Raw genomic sequence first — 20144 nt, forward strand, 5'->3', positions numbered from 1 at the left:
CCAGTGTATGTAATGGGTGGTTTGGTGTAAGCCCAGAAGTTGGTCTGGCAGGCGGTGATTCGCGGTATTGTGTACAGGCGTTCGAAACTGGTGTATGCCTTAATTGCGCGTGGAGTTTTTGAACGGGTTTTGGACCTTTACCGCGAAATTCAGGACTGGTGTGGGCCTTAATTGCGCCCAGAGTTCTGAGGCTCAGGATCGTTGTGGGCCTTAATTGCACCCGGGTTCTGAAGCTGAGTGGTGCATTAAATGCACGTAATTCTGGACTGGTGTCGGCCTTAATTGCACCCGGAGTTCTGAGGCTCAGGATCGGTGTGGGCCTTAATTCCCCCCAGGGGTTCTGAAGCTGAGTGGTGCATTAAATGCACGTAATTCTGGACTGGTGTCGGCCTTAATTGCGCCCGGAGTTCTGAGGCTCAGGATCGGTGTGGGCCTTAATTCCCCCTGGGGTTCTGAAGCTGAGTGGTGCATTAAATGCACGTATAATCCAGGATTGGTGTGGGCCTTAATTGCGCCCGGGGTCCTGAGATTAGCTACGCCTTGATCGTGCACAGATTGGCGTGGCGTGGTTTTTTTGTTTCAAAGGGAACAGGAGAGAAGTAGAAAATATATATGTATGTTTCTGGGGTTTTCCTTGTTTGTGAATACATATACACACGCATGACACGAACATAAACACACCTCATAATAAAAGAGCAAAGCACTAAGTAGCAGGATCTAAAGGACGCCGAGATACGAGAATCGCCCTGATTGAGCTCAGTGCTTAAGTCCACCCCGGGGCAAAAGCAGCGATGCTGGCGTTCTGGGGATGGTGAATTACTGATCAAGAAAGGGGGTTTTCGAGGTCTCGTTCCTTGCCTGTGAACAGTGCTGTGTAAGACGGGAAAAACAAAAACCCGAAAGAAAAGATACTTTACTCGCTACGAAAGAGTATGACAAAAGCGAAAAGAGGCAGTGCAGGAGAATCAGAAACTAAAAGAAGAATGAGTTCCTGGTCGCACTGCACTAGTTAATGTGTTATATCCTGCTCTCCCATAGGGGAACAGACAGCCAGGAAATGAAAATAATTGGGATCAATTCCAACAGTGACCATATGGAGACGGGGGATCTGAGTGGGATGACACCTGGTACGAGTGTGATAGAGACGGAACAGGGACTCCCTTCTTAAAGGGAGGGTGCCCGCAGACTTGTACTCTCACACGAAGTGGGAAAGGACTTGATGTAGCGGGGGCTGGTGCTGTTGATGACAGCGTCACTCTAACTGTCTCTCACCCCGTCGAGGGGGTCCGCAGTCGCACCTACCTTCCCTGATTCCCCCATACGATCAAATCCAAAACCGGAAGATATTGACCGATGGGCTAAAGTACCGCATCCGAAATTAGGAATGCAGCGAACCTGGAGTGCGCTTCAGGAATTAAAAGGATTCATGTAGAAGTGAAACAAGAATACAGCACATTGTAGCACGAAGAGAAAAATATATTCTCGATGTGTATGTGTGTTTTATGAATTTGTGTGCCGGCATGTATGTGTGTAACTGTGAGTTTTGGTATACTAAATGACGGTGTGAGTGTGTTTAGCCAGCGGGACTGGCTAGAGACGTAACTAAAGAGACGATGAAAATCAACTTAAGGAGACTGGAAAATATAAGAGCGTCTGAAACGTATAAGTACAGTACAGGTGGACGTAAAAGGAGTTAGATAAACAGTTTTTGTATGTATATACAATTAGTTTTAATAGTGGAAACAATTTGGATTTATTCGAATGTCTCGAAACCAGACATGCTGAAACGCTGTAGGTTTAGACTGTGGAGAATAACGTCTTGTGAGAAGATCTGTTTACCTAATGATTAGATCCTGTAAATCCCTTGTAGCTTCCCTAAGTCTGTCCCAGTCCAGTGGATAAAAATGTACTGTTAATGGGGTGTTGGTTTCTCTGTTAGGGGATACTGGAGCACTACTGTCATGCTTGTTTCACTCCTCTGTTCAACAGTGTGCTATAGAGTAATGTATGTGGGGAGACGGCAGGAGGCCACAGGAGTATTTGGGCAGCAAGTTTTACTTGCCGAGTACAAGATTTAAACATTTATGTGCACTTATCACGCGAATGTGGGCGGTTTTATCCCAGATCTAATGGGTTGGAATATTATGCATTACAAAGAATGACTATCCAGAACAGGGTGTCACGTGGCTTCAACTGACTGTGATCACTCAGTATGTTGATGGTATTCTGAGTGCTTCCCCTGATGAGGAAACCCACAAGTCTGAGTTGCTTCAGGTTTAGAGTGTCTAATAGAAGCAGTTATGATAAGGCCCTTTTGTGTCTAGCATTGTGTAATTTTAACAGGGCCTGGGTGCAATGTTTTTACAGGGTGAGCACAACTTTTAACAGATCTGCTTAAGGGGGGAGTGCAGTACAAGGACAAGATTGCCTTGGTTCCAGCAGCAAAAGCCACCTGTTATAATTTGAAACAAGCTCTCTTACAGGTGCTGAGACTGGGGTTTCCTCAGATGGATTAACCATTCCTTTGTATGTAAGTGTGGAAAAAGGGTTCTGGGCAGCTGTGCTGACGCAGGAGCATGGGGGTAGGTACTATTATATCATTAGATGCTGTAGCCAAAAGGTGGGGGACCGTGAAAGTACTACATTTTCTTAAATTGTTTACTGATGGGTCCTCTCTGATGCATGAGGGAGAACAGAGAACAGGCTGAGCTGTTACAACAGAATTCAAGGTGCTAACAATCGGAAAAATGCCCCTCCACTGCCTCAGTGCAGCAACCCAGTTAAGAGCACTGATGGAAGATTGTAAAAAGAAAGATGTTAAAAGGTTACTGTATATGTATATAATGTATGTATTTGTTGCATGTAGGCCACAATTCTGGATGGCTATGGAGAAATAGGATCCTCTCACAACGGCAGGGACTCCAGTTAAGAATACTGGGCTTGTCTCTGAACTGATTTGTAGTTTTACAGCTGCCGACGGAAGCAGCTTGAGTAAGGTGTAAATAACACAATAAATAAAGAATTCCAGTAACTCAAGGGAACAACCATGCAGATGCAGATGCCAGACGAGCGGCACTGGGAGAGCGGGAGTCTGAGACCCCTGTGAAACCTCTATTGGGGAAAAGGGAGAATTCAGGTTGAGGCCTTTAATAGATGTTTAATAGTGGTTAGAAAAAATGTGTAAAGAATCTGGGGTTGTATGATGATGGGATGTAGGCTGGCGCATACCCAAGTGTATGACAAAGATGATCCCGTGGTACGGACTGCCCTGCCCCTTGGATGCTGATCTAGGGGCATACTACACTGGGAAGGTGTGCCAGGCTGTAATTGCCTCACTAGGGGTAAGTTGGAAGTCACATTGGCCCCATCACCCACAGTCTGAAAGACCAACTAAGTAAATATCAACTGAAGGAACACTGCGGGTAGATGCTCTACCTGCGGTCCTGTGCGATTTGCGGGCTGGAGCAAACAGAACTGTGAGACTAAGCCCATTTGAGATCATCACGGGCAGCCAAAGAAACTCCCTGGAGGCCAAGTTTGGCTAACGGACTGTTGAATTAACTAACTCTCTATTACAGTATTGTAGGTTTGTTAACTGAAGCGGTGCACAGGACTCGTGAACAGGTGCTGGACGATTGGGGACCTCCAGTAGTGGGGAGACACGACCAGATACCTTGCGAGTGGGTGTAGGTGAAGAAGAGATACCCTGCCAGACGTTGCAATCCTGCTGGGAAGGACCATATCAAGTGCCTAACTAACTACTGACTGCCATCTGAGTGACAAGATGGGATCGCTGGATCTGCGCATCGCACTTTCACTGACCCACGGCACCAGAGACTGAGTGAACAGAAAGAAGGATGTTGTTACCGTTTCTGTGTCTGATTCTTCCTAAGACCAACAGTGTGCTTGTTAGGCCTGAGGAGCATTACTGGGGATATGGTATCAATACATTCCGGGTGTTGGCATATCTATCAGCCAAAAAATGATAATCAGAGTTGGGTCAATATTGCTATTCCAAGATCTTGACGATAGATCTACACATGGCTGAGGTCTGCGTTTGGGTCCTGGGGTAGGACTTTATGCATTTGTAGGATTAGGGTTGCTTTATATGTATAATTGTAACTATCACTTGTACAAAAACATCAATAACATCTTGTTGTAACCGTGGAACGCACAATGTCATGGTAATGCATGCCTGTACATCTAAAAAGGAAAGATCTGCCCTGACATTGTATGTGTAAAAATAGACAGTCCTGACGTATGCCATATTTTATAAGGGGGGAATGAAATAAGAGACAAGATGTAAAAAGGGTTAACTTAAGTCAGTTCTGCCTGAAAATTAGACTTCTAAGCAACAGGGGTTTATGGCAGGAAAGGGGGTTAACTGATAAGGATTCCAGATGCGAGCTAGGAACCCCCGGGGGGCGTAATCTTAAACTGACCATTTGGCCAGGGTCTCTTATCTGGCCAAATACCATGACCCCCCCTTACCATAACACCGAATGACATCCGAAGCAGTAAGGAAGGACTATATAACCTAAAAGTTTGTACCGGCACATCGAACAATACTTCGGTTTTGTTTCTTCTTGCGGGAAACAAGACTTCGGCTTTATTGTTCCTTGCATGCAATAAACTCATCTGTTTAACTTCATCTCGGGATCCAGAACCTTATTCTTTCTGTTACAACAGTACTAAATAAAAGCTTTAAAGGAAAAGCAAAATTTGCTACAACCTATTAATTAATTGGTGGACTGCTGGTTAAATTTAATATGCCCACGCCACAATTTCCAGTGTACTTACCTGTAGTCTGGCAATTTCCTCCCCAAATTTCTTCTGCTGCTTTGCTAGAATGGACTGGTGATATTCAGCATTAGCCTGCATGATGCAGTGCTTTGCAGCCAGGATTGGCAGCACCTCCTGGAAATAAAAATACTGACCAGGGTCCAACCACAAACAACCACAGACAACATGGGATGCAGGAGAAGGATAAAGGGGAAAAGAAAAGAAAAGGAAATGAGAATTAACAGTTATAATGTTTAGATAGGTTAAATCATTAGGAGTAAAAACCAGAAGGAGATAAATCATTGGCTGGAATTGCAGATAGAAAGGTTAAATTGCCCGTTTTTCAGTCAATCACTTCCAAGTGTTTTTTCAAAGGAAGCAACAGAAACAGGAATTTGAATCATTTAATAATTTTGCAGTGACAAACTGCATCACAGCAAAACTAAGAGATTGGATTAGAATAGATTTTATATCCGATATTAAGATACAACAAATTATAAAATAATGATTTGGAAGCATTTTCGAGGACTAGTTTAGGCAAACAAAACTGTCATTCAAGCCAATGTCACCTTTGCCCAAAGACTTTTAGAAAAAGGGAATGTTCATGCATTAATAAATCCAGTGTAATACTACACTTGTTTTAGAATATTAGAGGCCATTCATGTTTTTTTTCTTTCTTGTCAGTGTTAAAAAGATTAATACCTTTAAGATTCGATTATACTGTTATGAAAATATACAGATATATTAAATGTTTGTTTAATGCATATTTGTTGCACCCTGTACAGACAGCGATAACACTATTTGTCATGTGTACTGCTAGTTAATGCATCAATTTGAAAAAATATATATTTTGCAAAAGATACATGTTTTTCAAGAAAAAAATTAAATGACCTTAAATATTTCCTATTATGATTTTATTAAGTTCATGAAAAAGTAGACAGTAAAAGATATCACTGAAATGCCCATCCACCAGAATAAAAGAGCACCAGGTCTCCTCTCCAGCTCCTCTGTAGCTTTCACTTTAGTCAACAGTCAACTCTCCATATTGAAACATTATTGTTTACTCTGCACTACCACTACAAAAGACCAAAGAGCAATTCCCCAGAATGTTACATGAGGTTACTTGTTGAATAGAAACTGAAAGGGATTAGCAAAAGATAGCAAAGACAAGTTCAACTAGAGTATACTGAATGTAAAGGTATAGTCAAACCAATGCTATTTCATTTTTTTAGTCAAATGTTTATCTAATAATATCAAACAGAAAATGCTGTGTGCTTATGTTTCAGCCTCCATACCAGCAAAACTGGCAAACATTTGTAATTTACTGTCATACTATTTAGCATGTATACCCAGATTAGACACTTGTCCTATTTTAGATGATTTAAACATACAGTCAATATCTAGTTTACCAATATCTGTGAGGAATTCTGAGAGCTTGAATATGATCACTTCATATGATCATGTACTGTATGCAGTGTTCTTGGTTCAAGACTTAAAGGATTCACCTCATTTAGCATGTCATAATAGGACACTCCTTCAAACGTGGGAATGTTTTTCATTGCTTACAGACATTTTTTGGGACCAGAATTTACACATTTATTCAATAGTTAAGATCCTATAAACATGGTAAATATCTAGGACCTAATTTCCGAAACATTTAATGGATTTAAAAACAAAAAAGAACAAGACATGTTCAAAATAGCTACTTTCACACTGAAGCACTGTTGTTTAACTGTTTTGGTATAAAGAGTTATGTTGGTCATAATTTTTGTCAGGCTAAATAATGGATTTTGTAATGGCCCACTAAATAATAGTGTACATTAATTAAATGAGTGTACGTAATCCTTTCCGATGTGATATGACATGGAAGCTTAAATGCACAGCTACGTACCTTGGGTAAATTCTCCTTGTACTGGCATTGCTTAAATGCATCTCCGTAAAAATCCGCTGCTTGATTGGCAAGTTTTGCTATAATAGCATCTTTCATTTTATCTGCAAAACAATCACAAAAAAAGAGAATACAAATCAGAGGTGCCCATAGGCTTTTGGCCCAGTCAACTCATTTGGTTGCTAGTAGACGTGTGACCAGAGGATCTCATATAGCCATTTTGTGGAACACAGCAGATTTAGTTTTAACAGTATGACCAAGCCCCAAGTCCTACAACTCTTTGTGTAAAAGTGTCCCCTGTATCTCCCTGTAGCTTTCACTTCAGTCAACAGTATGAGCTATCTTTAGACTTCACAATGAAGTTAGTAAATTAGTAAATTCAGTAAGGCAGTAGATAACACATAAGTCCTCCTGATTATTTCAGTGTGGACTCTTTAGAAGTCCAATTGGTTGATTCTGCCAGTACCTTTGAGGATTTTGAGTGCTTGAATAAGATCACTTTGCAGTGTACTTTCAGATTAAAGACTAAAAGGATTCATTTCATTTAGCACAACAGGACATTCCTTCAAGCTAAGGAATGTTTCTGACTACTTTTACTTTTTGAACTGATTCCAAAGCAGTATTTTTTATAGGGTTAAAATCCGATTTTTAATACAGTGCAAAATGTTATACAATTCCCTCAAAAGACACAGACTCAACATCCCCTCATTTAATTTGTTTACTTTTATCAACTTTTTACTGCATACCCTACCATTTTTTATTAGAATAGAATCGTGTAACTAAGCAGCTAAAATATCACAGGTTGACATTTTGGAAACATTTTGACATCCATTTCTTATTAAAAAACTTTTATTGACCTTGTAGTGGTAATGAACAAAGAAATGCACCCAATGGTTCAAAGCGCGATCAGAGTATTACTTTTGGTTTGTTTCTTATATAGTGAATATATAAAAACAGTCCACTTTTATATCTTGTTGCTGGCTACGGCGTGAACTTATGTATCTGGATGAATAAAGCGATGGTTTTGTGATTAAGGATTTTCTTCACGAAATTCTTTAAGTTAAACAAAAGAGGGAAGAAGGGTTATTTTTACAATTGCCACTCTGAGATTCTGACTGATTTGATTCCCGTCACAAACCTGTGTCATACAGTGATATAGACGTGGGTAATGTCATCCCCATTAAAAAATGTGCTTATCGCACAAATCCTGCAAATCTAGAAGCATTGCAGAAGGTGATAAACTGTATATTATTTACTGGAGCGCAGTTGAGTTCAAAGAATGAAGTCTGTGTAGCCCCCGTTTATTGGTACCAAACATTGATGAGACGTCACGGTTTTGTACAGATTACAGAAAAGTGATCACCAGACATCGTATGAACTGTTTACATACGAACCATATTCAAGGACCGCTTTGCTTGAGCTTGCGCTATTCCCTGTAACAGGGTTACTCCGTGGAAATTAGACACAAGAGTATTGAAGTAAGACACAAGATGTAAAAAGGGTTAACTTAAGTCAGTTCTGCCTGAAAATTAGACTTCTAAGCAACAGGGGTTTATGGCAGGAAAGGGGGTTAACTGATAAGGATTCCAGATGTGAGCTAGGAACCCCCTGGGGGCGTAATCTCAAACTGACCATTTGGCCAGGGTCTCTTAACTGGCCAAATACCATGACCACCCCCTCCCCCTTTACCATAACACCGAATGACACCCGAAGCAGTAAGGAAGGACTATATAACCTAAAAGTTTGTACCGGCACATCGAACAATACTTCGGTTTTGTTGTTTCTTGCAGGAAACAAGACTTCGGCTTTATTGTTCCTTGCATGCAATAAACTCATCTGTTTAACTTCATCTCGGGATCCAGAACCTTATTCTTTCTGTTACAACAGTATTATTGGACAATGTTTTGTGGCTCTGGCAGAATTTCTCTGTAAACTGAAGAGTTATAGAGAAGACATTGTGTATCGCCTCTTTTTACACTTGTAAGAACATTCCAATTTTAATGCAACACGGAAGATATTATTAATAACCTTTTAAATCTGAAGCTGTTTAAGAAAATGCTTTCAGAGAAAACAATGTTTCAGGTGAGAAGAATAGAGCCCCAATTCAATTGCAGCCTAAACCTTTCCCCGCACACCTTGCCCCCGCAGCAATTGGAATATACACAAAGCACTTTACAGTAGTTGGTCAGGTGTTTCGCAGACATAGGGATAGTACGTAATTCTGGCTTTTTTTTTTAACAAGATGTGGAAGAAGTGCAACAAATTATTTTTCTTAATGCTTTTAAAAAAACAGAAGCTGTAGAACAGTCTTTACAATTTTAGTTGTAAAATTCCATATTAATATTCAATATTAAGCGGATTTAAACATGCACATTAAAGAGATTAAATGAAGCAACCGGTTCACTAACAACCAATGCACCACGAGTGCCGCCTGTCGATCATTTTGGCCAGTCAATTACGTACTGCAGCATTCCGCACTATTCTGCAGATAATTTCGCGCAGTATAGGGTTTAACCATGCATTTTGAATGGCTGCATCTGTATGTTTTATAATGCTTCTCAACCATTCAAATTGGTACTACTTTATTTATTTCTAATCCAAAATCTAGAGTTTCTCTACAGTGTATGAAACATGCAACTACCAATCACTGTTCCCATATCTTACTTATTATATTCTGCAGCTGTTAACTTTCTAACTTAAGTTTTTACGTTAACTTTTTTAACTTATTTAGCTGCACTGATTAACTTTGCATTTCCCGTTTCCTTTCTCTTATTTACAATTGCTCTGGATCACCATACACTGTTCTTCAGGGGCAGCAGGTCAGTATGGATAAATGAAATTCTTCATTTACAGCAGGAAATCAAGAAATTGCGTCCCTGCAGTAAGCTGTGCTGCCAGGATGCCAGGATCAGGATTAACAATCAGGTGAGGGCAGCAGTAGAATGTTTTGCAATGACTCACTTTAAAAAAAAAAATTGAAACATACATTATGTAAGAATATAAAATTACAATAAAATCACCGTTGACATACCTGATGTGGCTTTGAGGAAAAAAACCTCTTGTGCCTGGGCCAGCATGATATGACTGAGGGTCCCCACAGTGTCTGGAGATATGTCCATGGTGGGCTCACGGTTCAGAGCAGACAGCACTGTGTCTTTGATGTGGGAGAATGCTCCACTGGCCAGCTAATTTAATTAAGAAGAGAGAAAACAAAATTAATTGTTCCTTAAGTTCTTATCTACCACTAACATGTCAGACACTGTCTCCAATTGTTTTCTGTGAACTAAGAGCACCTTTTGCATTTAAAAGAATTAAAATGTTATCATGATGTGTTTCTATTATCTGGTTATAAACAACATTTTTCTCAACAAATCATTTGCTGGACTTAGATCAAAGCTCATTTAAAATTGCAACTGCTTTCAATTTGTGAAAAGTGTTAAAGACACTCTTAGCATATCTAGTGATCTTAAAACCACTGACTCAGATAAGTTTATCAAGACTGAGCATTAATAATAAACTTCATTTTATATAGTGCCTTTAAAGGAGGCTTCTCAAAGCGCTTTACAGAACGACAACAACAATAAATAAAAAGAATACACAAGATAAAATACAATTACAATATACAGAGGAGACCGTGGATGGTGGTACTAAGAAAAGCAGAGGGGTGAAAAATGGAACCAGTTAAGTAAAGGTTTTTCTAAAGAAGGAGGTTTTGAGTCTGGATTTGAAGGAGTTTAGAGAAGGTGACTCTCTGATATCCTTGGGCAAAGAGTTCCAGAGCTTGGGGGCATAACAGGAGAAGGCCCTGTCACCCATACAATGTAGACGGCTTGGGGGACAGTAAGGAGACCAGAATTAGAAGAGCGAAGGTTGTGAGGTGGGGAGTAGGGCGATAATAGTTCAGACAGGTACTGAGGTGCCAAGCCATGCAGAGCCTTGCAGGTGAGCATGAGGATATTAAAGTCCACACGGAATTTGACAGGAAGCCAGTGCAAGGACTCCAGGATAGGAGTAATGTGATCATTTGCACTAGACCTGGTCAAGATTCTGGTTGCTGAATTTTGGACATACTGCAGTTTGTTCAAGGCAGATTTAGATACCCCAGCGAGCAGAGCATTACAGTAGTCAATTCGAGAGAACAAATGTGTTGATCAGCTATTCAGCCACAGTTAGTGATAACATAGGGTGTAGTCTAGTGATATTTCTGAGGTGAAAAAAAGGTGCTTTGACAATATGCTGCACATGTGGGTCGAAAGTTAAGCCAGAATCAAATAAAACTCCAAGGCCTTTTAAATTTAGATTGAAGCTCAAGTACAGAACCATCTACAGATAGGGTTACAGGATTGGCTTTACGAAGCTGATGGGGGTGCCAATAAGCATGACTTCAGTCTTGTCGCAGTTAAGATGAAGGAACTTTTGAATCATCCAAATTCTTATGTCCGAGATGCAATCAGATAGAAGCCACATCAGTGTCAGGTTTGGTATGGATGTATATCGGAGTATCATCAGCATAGAAATGATAGCTGAGGCCATGTGATCTTAAAAGCTGACCAAGTGGAAACATGTTAATGCTGAAGAGCAAGGGGCCCAGTATTGAGCCCTGAGGAACACCAGACTTAACAAGTCCAATTTCAGACCTATACTCATTAAGAGAGACGAAGTGACAGTGATCAGTGAGGTAAGATTTGAGCAGTGTCAGAAACTCCAAACACAGTCTCAAGACAAGAAAGTAAGATGTCATGGTCAACAGTGTCAAAAGCAGCACTGAGATCAAGTACGATGAGTATAGAAAGAGAACGAGAATCAGAAGCTATTAGAAGATCGTTAGTGACTTTGATCAGGGCAGTTTCTGTGCTGTGAAGTATTGGAGGGGTTCAAAAAGCCAGATTGGAGGGGTTCAAAAAGGTTGATGAGATGGTTATGTAACTGAAGTGTGACAGCACGTTCTAGAATTTTTGCAAGAAAGGGTAAGTTGGAGATGGGGCGAAAATTGTTAAGGTTGTCGAGAGCCATGTAAGGCTTTTTCGGCACGGGGGCAATGCCAGCAGTTTGGAGGACCGTTGGTAAAGTGCTCTAAAAGCACTGTTGGTACATTAACTCTAAAAGCTTTAAAATGAACTGAAAAAAAAGACCATTATAACAACAGAAAAGTTTAGACAAGAATGAAAAAAAGATGAATGAGGTGTGTAGCGGTAATGCTTATTAATAAGACAGAATTAAGTCTTGCTATGCCTTTCCCAGTGAAGCCTCTCTTTCATCTCTGTGGTCAAAGCCACAGATAAGCCATTCATGTGCTCACTAACTTAGGATTGTTTGTCCTCCTGATAAGGAATAGCTCCCAGGATAGGGATGCAACCAGCGCTATCATGATGAATGGCCATTCTTTGCGCCTGGGTGTCTAGAAAGACTCTAAGCACATCTGGATTGCGGTCCTAGATTCGGAGGTCATGCCCAGTCATTCCTCAAGTTGACCAACCAATCAGAAACCTGCAGCGCGTGGTAACCCCAGATGTTTGGCAAATTTTTGACCAATCACCAGCCGTATTGTTCCCCATTAAAAAGTGATGATAGACTTAAGAATTGCTCCTCCGCCCGCTCTCACACTCTCTCTTCAACTTAATCACGTGACTGCCAGCACTGTTATCCGTGTGCGGGACTTGCAACTTTGTTCCAAGAACCGAGCCAGAGGAAGTCCGTACGTAGAGACAGAATTCTGCCTGGGGTCAAGCCTGCAGCACAGAACTCGTGAACGCTAGCAGACCACCGTTGTGGTCAATAAAGTATCTGAATACTTTATTTAGAAGTAGCCACTATGCCGTGAGCAAACCAAGTTCTCCTTCCCTCAGTCTCCCCCACGACTCGGACTTACACCAGGACTGGTTGGGCACAGAGCTAGAACCGTGCGGATTGGATTGGGCGCTGCAACAGAGCCTGCCAGCTGTTCCTTTGTGTCTGTTCTGGGAGATATCAATCCGTACTGGATAAATAAATCCAGTATTCTACATTGCCGATTAGGCATTCAATTGCATCTTAACACAGGTTGATATTAATTTAACTCATATAAGCAATGCATTAACTTTTAAGTATCTAATGTAGAATCTGTATTAATGAGACTGATTAACGAGATAGTATGTGGAATGGTATACTAAATGCATATTTCCCTGTTTTGTAGCTCTTCGTTATTATATATATCTTGTATCTTGGCAACCCTCACAATAAGATCTGCCATTTGTATCCAAGCAGACTGTTATGTTTTTATATGCACAATTTGATGCATTAATAAATGGATTTTGTGTATTTGAACCCATGTGTGTGTATTGCTGATTGTTCTAATGATTGATTCCCTAATAGCTATAAAGAACCACCTCGCAATTTACCTTTACAATTAATAAATTGTCCCAGTAAATTCACAAAACTCCTACAAGTGTGAAGATCCTGATATTTCTAAATATCAAACAAGATAATTAACATATAGATTATGAGGGCAAAAACTGTGCATACTTCCTGCTAGTTAAGAGAATTCTGAAAGCCTAGTGTCATTTCTATATATAAGTTTTTATTATTTATTTATTCAGTCTATTATTAAACGTATCCAAAAATAATTCTATTAGCCATTTTGTTCTAAATCCCAAAACACATCATTTAGATTACATGACAGAGAATTATTTAGCTTTTAAGAAATAGTGATGCATCCCAACCATATCTTTACCTCAGACAAATAAAGACAGAGCCTGTGAAAGCTGTAGCTACTACTTAATAGAGCTGTAAGGAATGAGCAATAAGATTTATTTATACCTGCTTGAAAATAACAGTAAAAATATCCCAGACATGTCAGAAAAAAAACATTTTACATTTTTAAAAGACTATGATGTTTTAAAAACTTCATACTGAAATTTAAGGAAAGAGTGTTGCATTTAGATTGTAGTTCTTGTGCCGACATCTGCCTTAGTTTTATCTAAGAAGAAACAGAAAAGGTTCTACCATTTCAAAGTCATATGTACTTTGTACACTATGCCCTAATTTGCAAACTTTACCTTTACTCAGCATATTACAGTAATACATAGACACAGCCTGAATTTTAATAAAGAAGCAGAGGTGCTTATAAAGTTGTATAATTATGTCACTGTGCCAAAAAAATTAATTAGTGTATTATTGAGCCTTAGACTCGGATTTCTATTAGAACAAAAGTTACTGGCAGAAAAATACTCATTAGAACTGTCAGAATTGCAGCCATGAAACAAATCAACAGAAACTGGTTAAAGCCAGACAGACCTCGAGTTCAGATGTGGAAGGTCTTTACGAATTAAATATATCTCACCGAGAAAACTACTAAGTGTTTCAGCTTTTTCTTAAAAGAAACCAGGGTGTAAGGTTTGACAAGGTTGCTGGCTAGCTTTCTGAGGGACTGGTTATGGTTATATACCCATACATCTGTCAAACACTTCTGCAACTAAAATGAAATCTACTGAAAATGGGTTTAAGACTACAAAAAACAGTCAATGTGGATTTTTAAAATGAAACACTTGAAACTTACCATAAGGTAGAGAAAGATAAGTATTCCTAAATTACATTTATACTTGTCATAATTAATAATAGTTCAGGTGGGTAGCTGCGTCAGCATGCGTAGGCTGCAAAGGAACAAGTAATAGGTTTATTCCATGCTGGAAAAAAGAAGAAGAAAGAAAAAACAAAGTTTCGGCCGTGGAGCCTTCGTGGAGTCACACCTGAAGAAGGCTCCACGGCCGAAACATTGTGTTTTCTTTCTTCTTCTTTTTTTCAGCATGGAATAAACCTATTACTTGTTCCATAATTAATTATAATTTATAATTGTAATAATAAATAGACTCTGATAGTGACCAAAAGTAACAGTAGTATACTTTTCAATCAAATCTTTTCAAATAAAGATCTGAAATAACATTATAGGGCTATCGAAGAATACAATCCCATAGATTTCTATACTAACCCTCATGATTAGATAAAGAAATAATAATTTCATCTTAAAGGTAAGGGCTGACAAAACTGATTGGAAAGATCTGATAAATATGTAACTATAACGGCCTTTACCAGGTTCTATGAGTAACCCCATAGTAAGGTATACAGAATATTAGCTTTTACAAATAAGTAGCCGAACACAAATCATTAATGCTGAACTGAAAACAACTTATTTAACTTAAACCAAAGAATATCAAATGTAAGTTGTCAATCATATGAGACATCATCTGAAAAGCTTAATAAAAATCCTTGTTATTTTATCATAATAGAAGATTTTTTTTTTACCTGATAAAACTTTGCAGCTGCCTTTAGTCCTTCATCATTGTCAAGGTTCTGCTCTGAGGCAATCTGGCTGGCCAGTGCACCAATATTGAATAAAACACAGCTCTTCTCATATCCCAAGCTGGCCAGTGCTGTAGAAGAAAAAATAATTTTTAAAGCTACAAAAAGTGCATTCCAATCCCAGTTTCACATTTTTCAAAACAGGTGCATTGGAATGGTCTTTCTCTATATAATATTCTGTTCAGTGTAGCTTTCTTGACTTCAGTGAACTTGGTCCACTTCACACCTTTAAATTATAATTTATCATATTGCCACACTAGCCCGGTTTCAGACAATTAAAAAATTATAACCTTACAGTTTTAACACAATAATAATAATGACTAAGGGTCACATCATGACTGCAGGTTGAATGATTAGCTGTTCAAATTTACATTTTACAATCATGGCCTGGGCAGAGGGGGACTTGAGCACATTGCATAGGTAGGAAACAGTAGTAGCACAATATGTTCCCATTCTCTTTTGCTTAATGGTTTCCCTCAATTCATCAATTTAATTGGCATACTACTCTAATGGTAGTTTTGTGTTTAAATCGACAAAAATGGATGCCATTATCTTGGCCATTAACAGTCAAACATAATGCCATCTTGGGTATTAAGGTCCCCTGATGATTCCAGAAAATGAACTTGTTTGGTCACAGGATCCCAATGGACAATCCATGTCTCATCAAGCAGCCATGAGAGCTGTTTGTTGGATCCTCATGGAAGATATCTGGGAGCTGACATTCAATTTATAGATGCCTCTTAGATCTGAGGCTTTGGGGCTGAATCTTCCCGTGACCTTAAATATATCATGGATGATCACTAAAATACTTTCATAGAATACATCAACCTTTGCCATTACCTTGTACTATAAATTTACTGACTCACCTTTAATGTGAAGTTTTGACTCTATAACACAGGATTAAGACAAAAGATCTAATACCTTCTTTACAGTACAACAGACATCCTAATATACTACTCTTGATACTTCTATATACAGTATTCAGGACATTTAAATGATTTTAGCACTGATTTCAAATGGTAATCTACAAGCACTAATTAATAATCAAAAGCTGAAGAGCTTTACCCTTGAGCCACATATGCAAAATATGGTAAAAACTTAATTCTTCCATCTCAGAAATATTACCAGACTACGTCCTATGTTGTCTCTGACTGTAGTAGAAAAGCTGGTTAACGCATTTGTCTTTTGCCAAATTACTGCAAAGCCCTTCTCACTGTGTATCCAAATGCACACTGAAACTTCAGTATGTCCACAATTTAGCAGTTTCTGACCAGTTTGCGTTCAAGTGATCACATTACTCCTATCCCGATGTCCTTGCACTGGCTTCCTATCAGGTTTCGTGCGGATTTCAAAATCCTCATGCTCACCTTTAAGGGTCTACATGTCTCTTTAAGACTTGACACCTCAGTACTTATTAGAATAATAATAATAATAAAATAATAATAATAATTACACTTACATAGCACTTTTCTGGACACTCCATTCAAAGCACTTTACAGGTAATGGGGACTCCCCTCCACCACCACCAATGTGCAGCATCCACCTGGATGATGCGACAGCAGCCATAGTGCACCAGAACGCTCACCACACATCAGCTACGATGCGCCAGCCACATTATCTGCCTACTTCCCACCTTACAATCTTCATTCATCTTATTCTGCTCCTGCTTGTCGCCTAAGCTGGCCCACACTCTATGGGTAATGGGGCCTTCCCCTGCTACACCTCAAAGCTCTGTAATTCTATCCTCAAGAATATCAGAGAGTCACCTACCCTGAGCGCATTTAAATCCAATCTCAAAACCTTCTTCTTTATAAAGGGCTTTATGTAATTAGTGTCTGTTGCTTGCATCTTCTCCTACATTTATAATCCCCTGTGTTTCTTTGTGCTAATTTTATCTTCTATCTTTGTTACTGTTTTCATGTTTTTTTTTACTTTTCCTGTAAAAGCTTTCAAAGGATCAAAATAAAATAAAGTTTATTATAACACCTTTCCTGTCAATGGTTTCTTTCAAAACAGACATACCTTAAATACAAGCAGTGATAACACTTGTAAAGGTCAAAAAGAAAGAGGACCAATAATAGACATTTAGTTTCTCATTGGTTTTTACATTCTAAGAAAACTGTTGCTGTGCAGCTTACTTGGCATTTATTAATCCAGTTGTAGACTCCATGGTGAATTCTGCACATGTACAGTATAATTTGCATTCTGTTACATATAATACAACATAGAAAAACATACCAAGCTTGACTGAACCACCAAAAAGGGATCCTTTATCAAATGCATCTTTCCATGTGAAAGTCAAACACAACTGAAAAACAGAAAAGTAAAGAACATTTAAAATTTAACCAACCTTACATTCTCTCACAATCTAAAACATTTATGCACATTCAAGGGTAGGCATTTTTATTTTTTAAGGCATTTGGAAATTAACATATAGACTGTCATCATGCTGGACTTCACTAAATCTGGCAAAAAGAAAAAGGTGGCTGATATTCAACACTACTTACATAAATACATACATTAATGAAATACTCAATATTCATACCTGATTCTCAGAGAAGGGAAACTTGGGTTCAATAGCACACAGCTGATCATAGTATCTGAAAAAAGTAAGTTTAGAAACTTAAACATTACACAAACTTATTTAACAATGTTCAATTTTTAATTATTGTATTAAAAAGACTTCTAGAACAGTGGTTCTCAAACTTTTTCGGTGATGGAACCCTTTTCTGTCTAAGCTAATATTGCGGATCCCCAGCAACCTTTTTTCTTACTTTTCAGGATTATCTATGGTGGTGTTCTGCAAAAAACATTCTAGGAATGCTATTCAGAGGCAATTTAGCCAATTATTAAGGAAGAAACTATCGATTGCTTTTGTTTTAATTGTAAGCATTGTATGAGCCCACTGAGTTTATTTCAGTCATTTATTAATCAGATGAGGCTAGCAGCCATATCACCCTGCAACTCACAACTGGCAGCCCACTAAAGCTAAGCAGGGCTGAGGCTGGTCAGTACCTGGTTGAGAGAGCTCATGGGAAAAGCTGCAGTTGCTGCTGGAAGTGGTGTTAGTGGAACCAGCAGGGGTGCCCACCCTGCGGTCTGTGTGGGTCCTAATGCAGGGCAGGGACACTATACAGTAGTGGGCGCAGTCTTTTGGATGAGATGTTAAACCGAGGTCCTGACTCTCAGTGGTCATTAAAGATCCCCAGGCATTTCTCAAGAAGAGTAGGGAGTAGGGAGTTATCCCAGTATCAGCCCTTACTGTGGCCTCCAAATTATCCCCATGTATGACTGGAATGTACTTGCCCTGCAATGGAGTGGCACCCTGTGCAGGGTGTACCCTGCCTTGCACTCATTGCTTGCCGCGTATGCTCTGGCTTCACCATGACCCCCACCAGGAAAAGCAGAAGTGAAAATGGATGGATTAATCACATGATAACTTGTCTACAATTAGCTCCCCAACAGTTCAATAAAGCTTAATCACTGAAATACTCGTTTAGAATAAAAGAATCAAAGTTCTAACTGCCGGTTCAACCAAGTTAGACGAAAACCAGAAGGGTTTCATTCTGGTTTGAAAAAAAATATTTTTTTGCATTGTTGACATAGGGGAAAAAAACTAATATATTTATAGAACCAGACGACACTACCAGGAAAAGCTGGTAGCAAAATGACTAAGTAAAACACCATGAGACAACAATACATGAGGTTTTTTTAAAATAGAGTACTGATAATTTTTAATCAATATTTACTTCAAACCAGCAGAAACGGAACAATCTCAGTGTGATAAGTGAGTTTGCCTCTTACTTCTACAATTTGTTTATATTTGAAGTTATGGATGCGAGTTGCAGTCCATTGTTCAACTCAATATCCAATCTGTTGTGATGTTGTGGACACATATGACAAAAATCCGGTTTCAAACAGCTAGGTGGTCAAAAACGGGAGACGAACAGAGCCTCCTCTGATAATACTGGATATTTGTTTTTGGTGCTGCACCAAAACTCTGCCAACTGCACTTCATTAAAAGCTGTTTGTAAGGAAGAGTCTGAAATCAGGTCAATTAAATTCTTATATTCTTATGACGTGACATCTCGATTTATTTTTGTTTTTCCAAATTTTTTCTTTTTTTTTACTCTCTTGGTTGCAGTAAACGATCTCTGTACCTAGTAACATGGTATTTTCTCTCATTCTGAGAGTTTTTGAGATTTGCCGGATTGCAAAATGGCAAACATTTTTATCTCCAAACAATGTAGAAGAACAGATGGAAGAGGAAATTTCATCCGACACCTTTGAGGTACCTTCTGGCTCTAGCAGCAAAAGTACATTTATGTATTCAGAGAGTGAATTTGAAGATGACGTTTCAGAAGATATGCCTGATTTTTCTGACTTCTTGGAGCCATGCAAAGCCATTGTAACTCACATTTTTTAGTGATAGCAATTTTTAATTTTTCTTGTAGCCTATGTGAGAGCTCACGGAAACCCCTGCGGACCCCGCACAAAAGTCATTCTTACAACATTATTGAGTGTTAATGTGCTTTAAACACTAGAAGAAATAATATTCAAAATATGATTTTGTGACACAAAAATATCAACTTTACAATATCCAGTTGCTATCTAATACTTTCAATGATCTTAATGTGTGTATGTATATGGGGGGGTCAAGAGACTGATAGACACTGAATGCTCTTCAGAGATCGGCGTTTTGTTGTTCTTATCTACACCAGTGCACAGGGTTCAGAATTATCAGGGCGCCATCCATGTGGAACTGGCATTATGTGCAAGGCACCTGTAAGGTAAATAGTGCCAGTGAGAAATGTGTCTGCTAGGCCATAAAGCTAAGTGTATAACAACAAAACAATTGATAAATTAAGCAATAAAGAACATGCTCAGAGAAATCTCCTGAAGTAATACTAATGTCCATATAAGTCATGTGTAAGTGTCACAAGGGACTCGTTTCTCATGTTGTCACTTTTTTTTTCTGTATCGGCAAAATGCTATCAATATCTACTCCAACTTTTGTCATTTTGTGCAAAACACTGGATGTTGAGCACATTTTGCTGCACAGGGACAAGTTCAGTAGAGACCTGGGTACAGCAGCCATATTTCACATTTCTAACCCCACCCCTCCTTTTATCTTTGAAGA

At 39.0% G+C, this 20144-nt stretch overlaps 1 protein-coding gene and 1 long non-coding RNA gene across 3 annotated transcripts in view; both read right to left on the reverse strand.

The window, feature by feature from the left end:
* LOC148651351 (uncharacterized) overlaps positions 1–20144 on the reverse strand; it is a 487041-nt gene that overhangs the window by 351008 nt on the left and 115889 nt on the right. The gene's annotated exons all lie outside the window — the stretch shown is intronic.
* The window catches only part of pdcd6ip (programmed cell death 6 interacting protein), a 56192-nt gene that overhangs the window by 32839 nt on the left and 3209 nt on the right, over positions 1–20144 (reverse strand). Inside the window, exons 2-7 of one of the 2 annotated variants that reach the window (XM_088601519.1) lie at positions 17550–17604; positions 17243–17312; positions 14948–15075; positions 9702–9855; positions 6674–6774; positions 4801–4917 (exon numbers count right to left, since the gene is read on the reverse strand). In XM_088601519.1, the coding sequence (XP_088457645.1) occupies positions 4801–4917; positions 6674–6774; positions 9702–9855; positions 14948–15075; positions 17243–17312; positions 17550–17604 (625 nt within the window). Of the gene's footprint in view, positions 1–4800; positions 4933–6673; positions 6775–9701; positions 9856–14947; positions 15076–17242; positions 17313–17549; positions 17605–20144 lie in introns of both variants that reach the window. The other variant, XM_088601518.1, reaches the window with a different exon arrangement.

Source organism: Lepisosteus platostomus, chromosome 12 (assembly GCF_059453375.1).
Source record: "Lepisosteus platostomus isolate fLepPlt1 chromosome 12, fLepPlt1.hap1, whole genome shotgun sequence".
Lineage (NCBI taxonomy): Eukaryota > Metazoa > Chordata > Actinopteri > Semionotiformes > Lepisosteidae > Lepisosteus > Lepisosteus platostomus.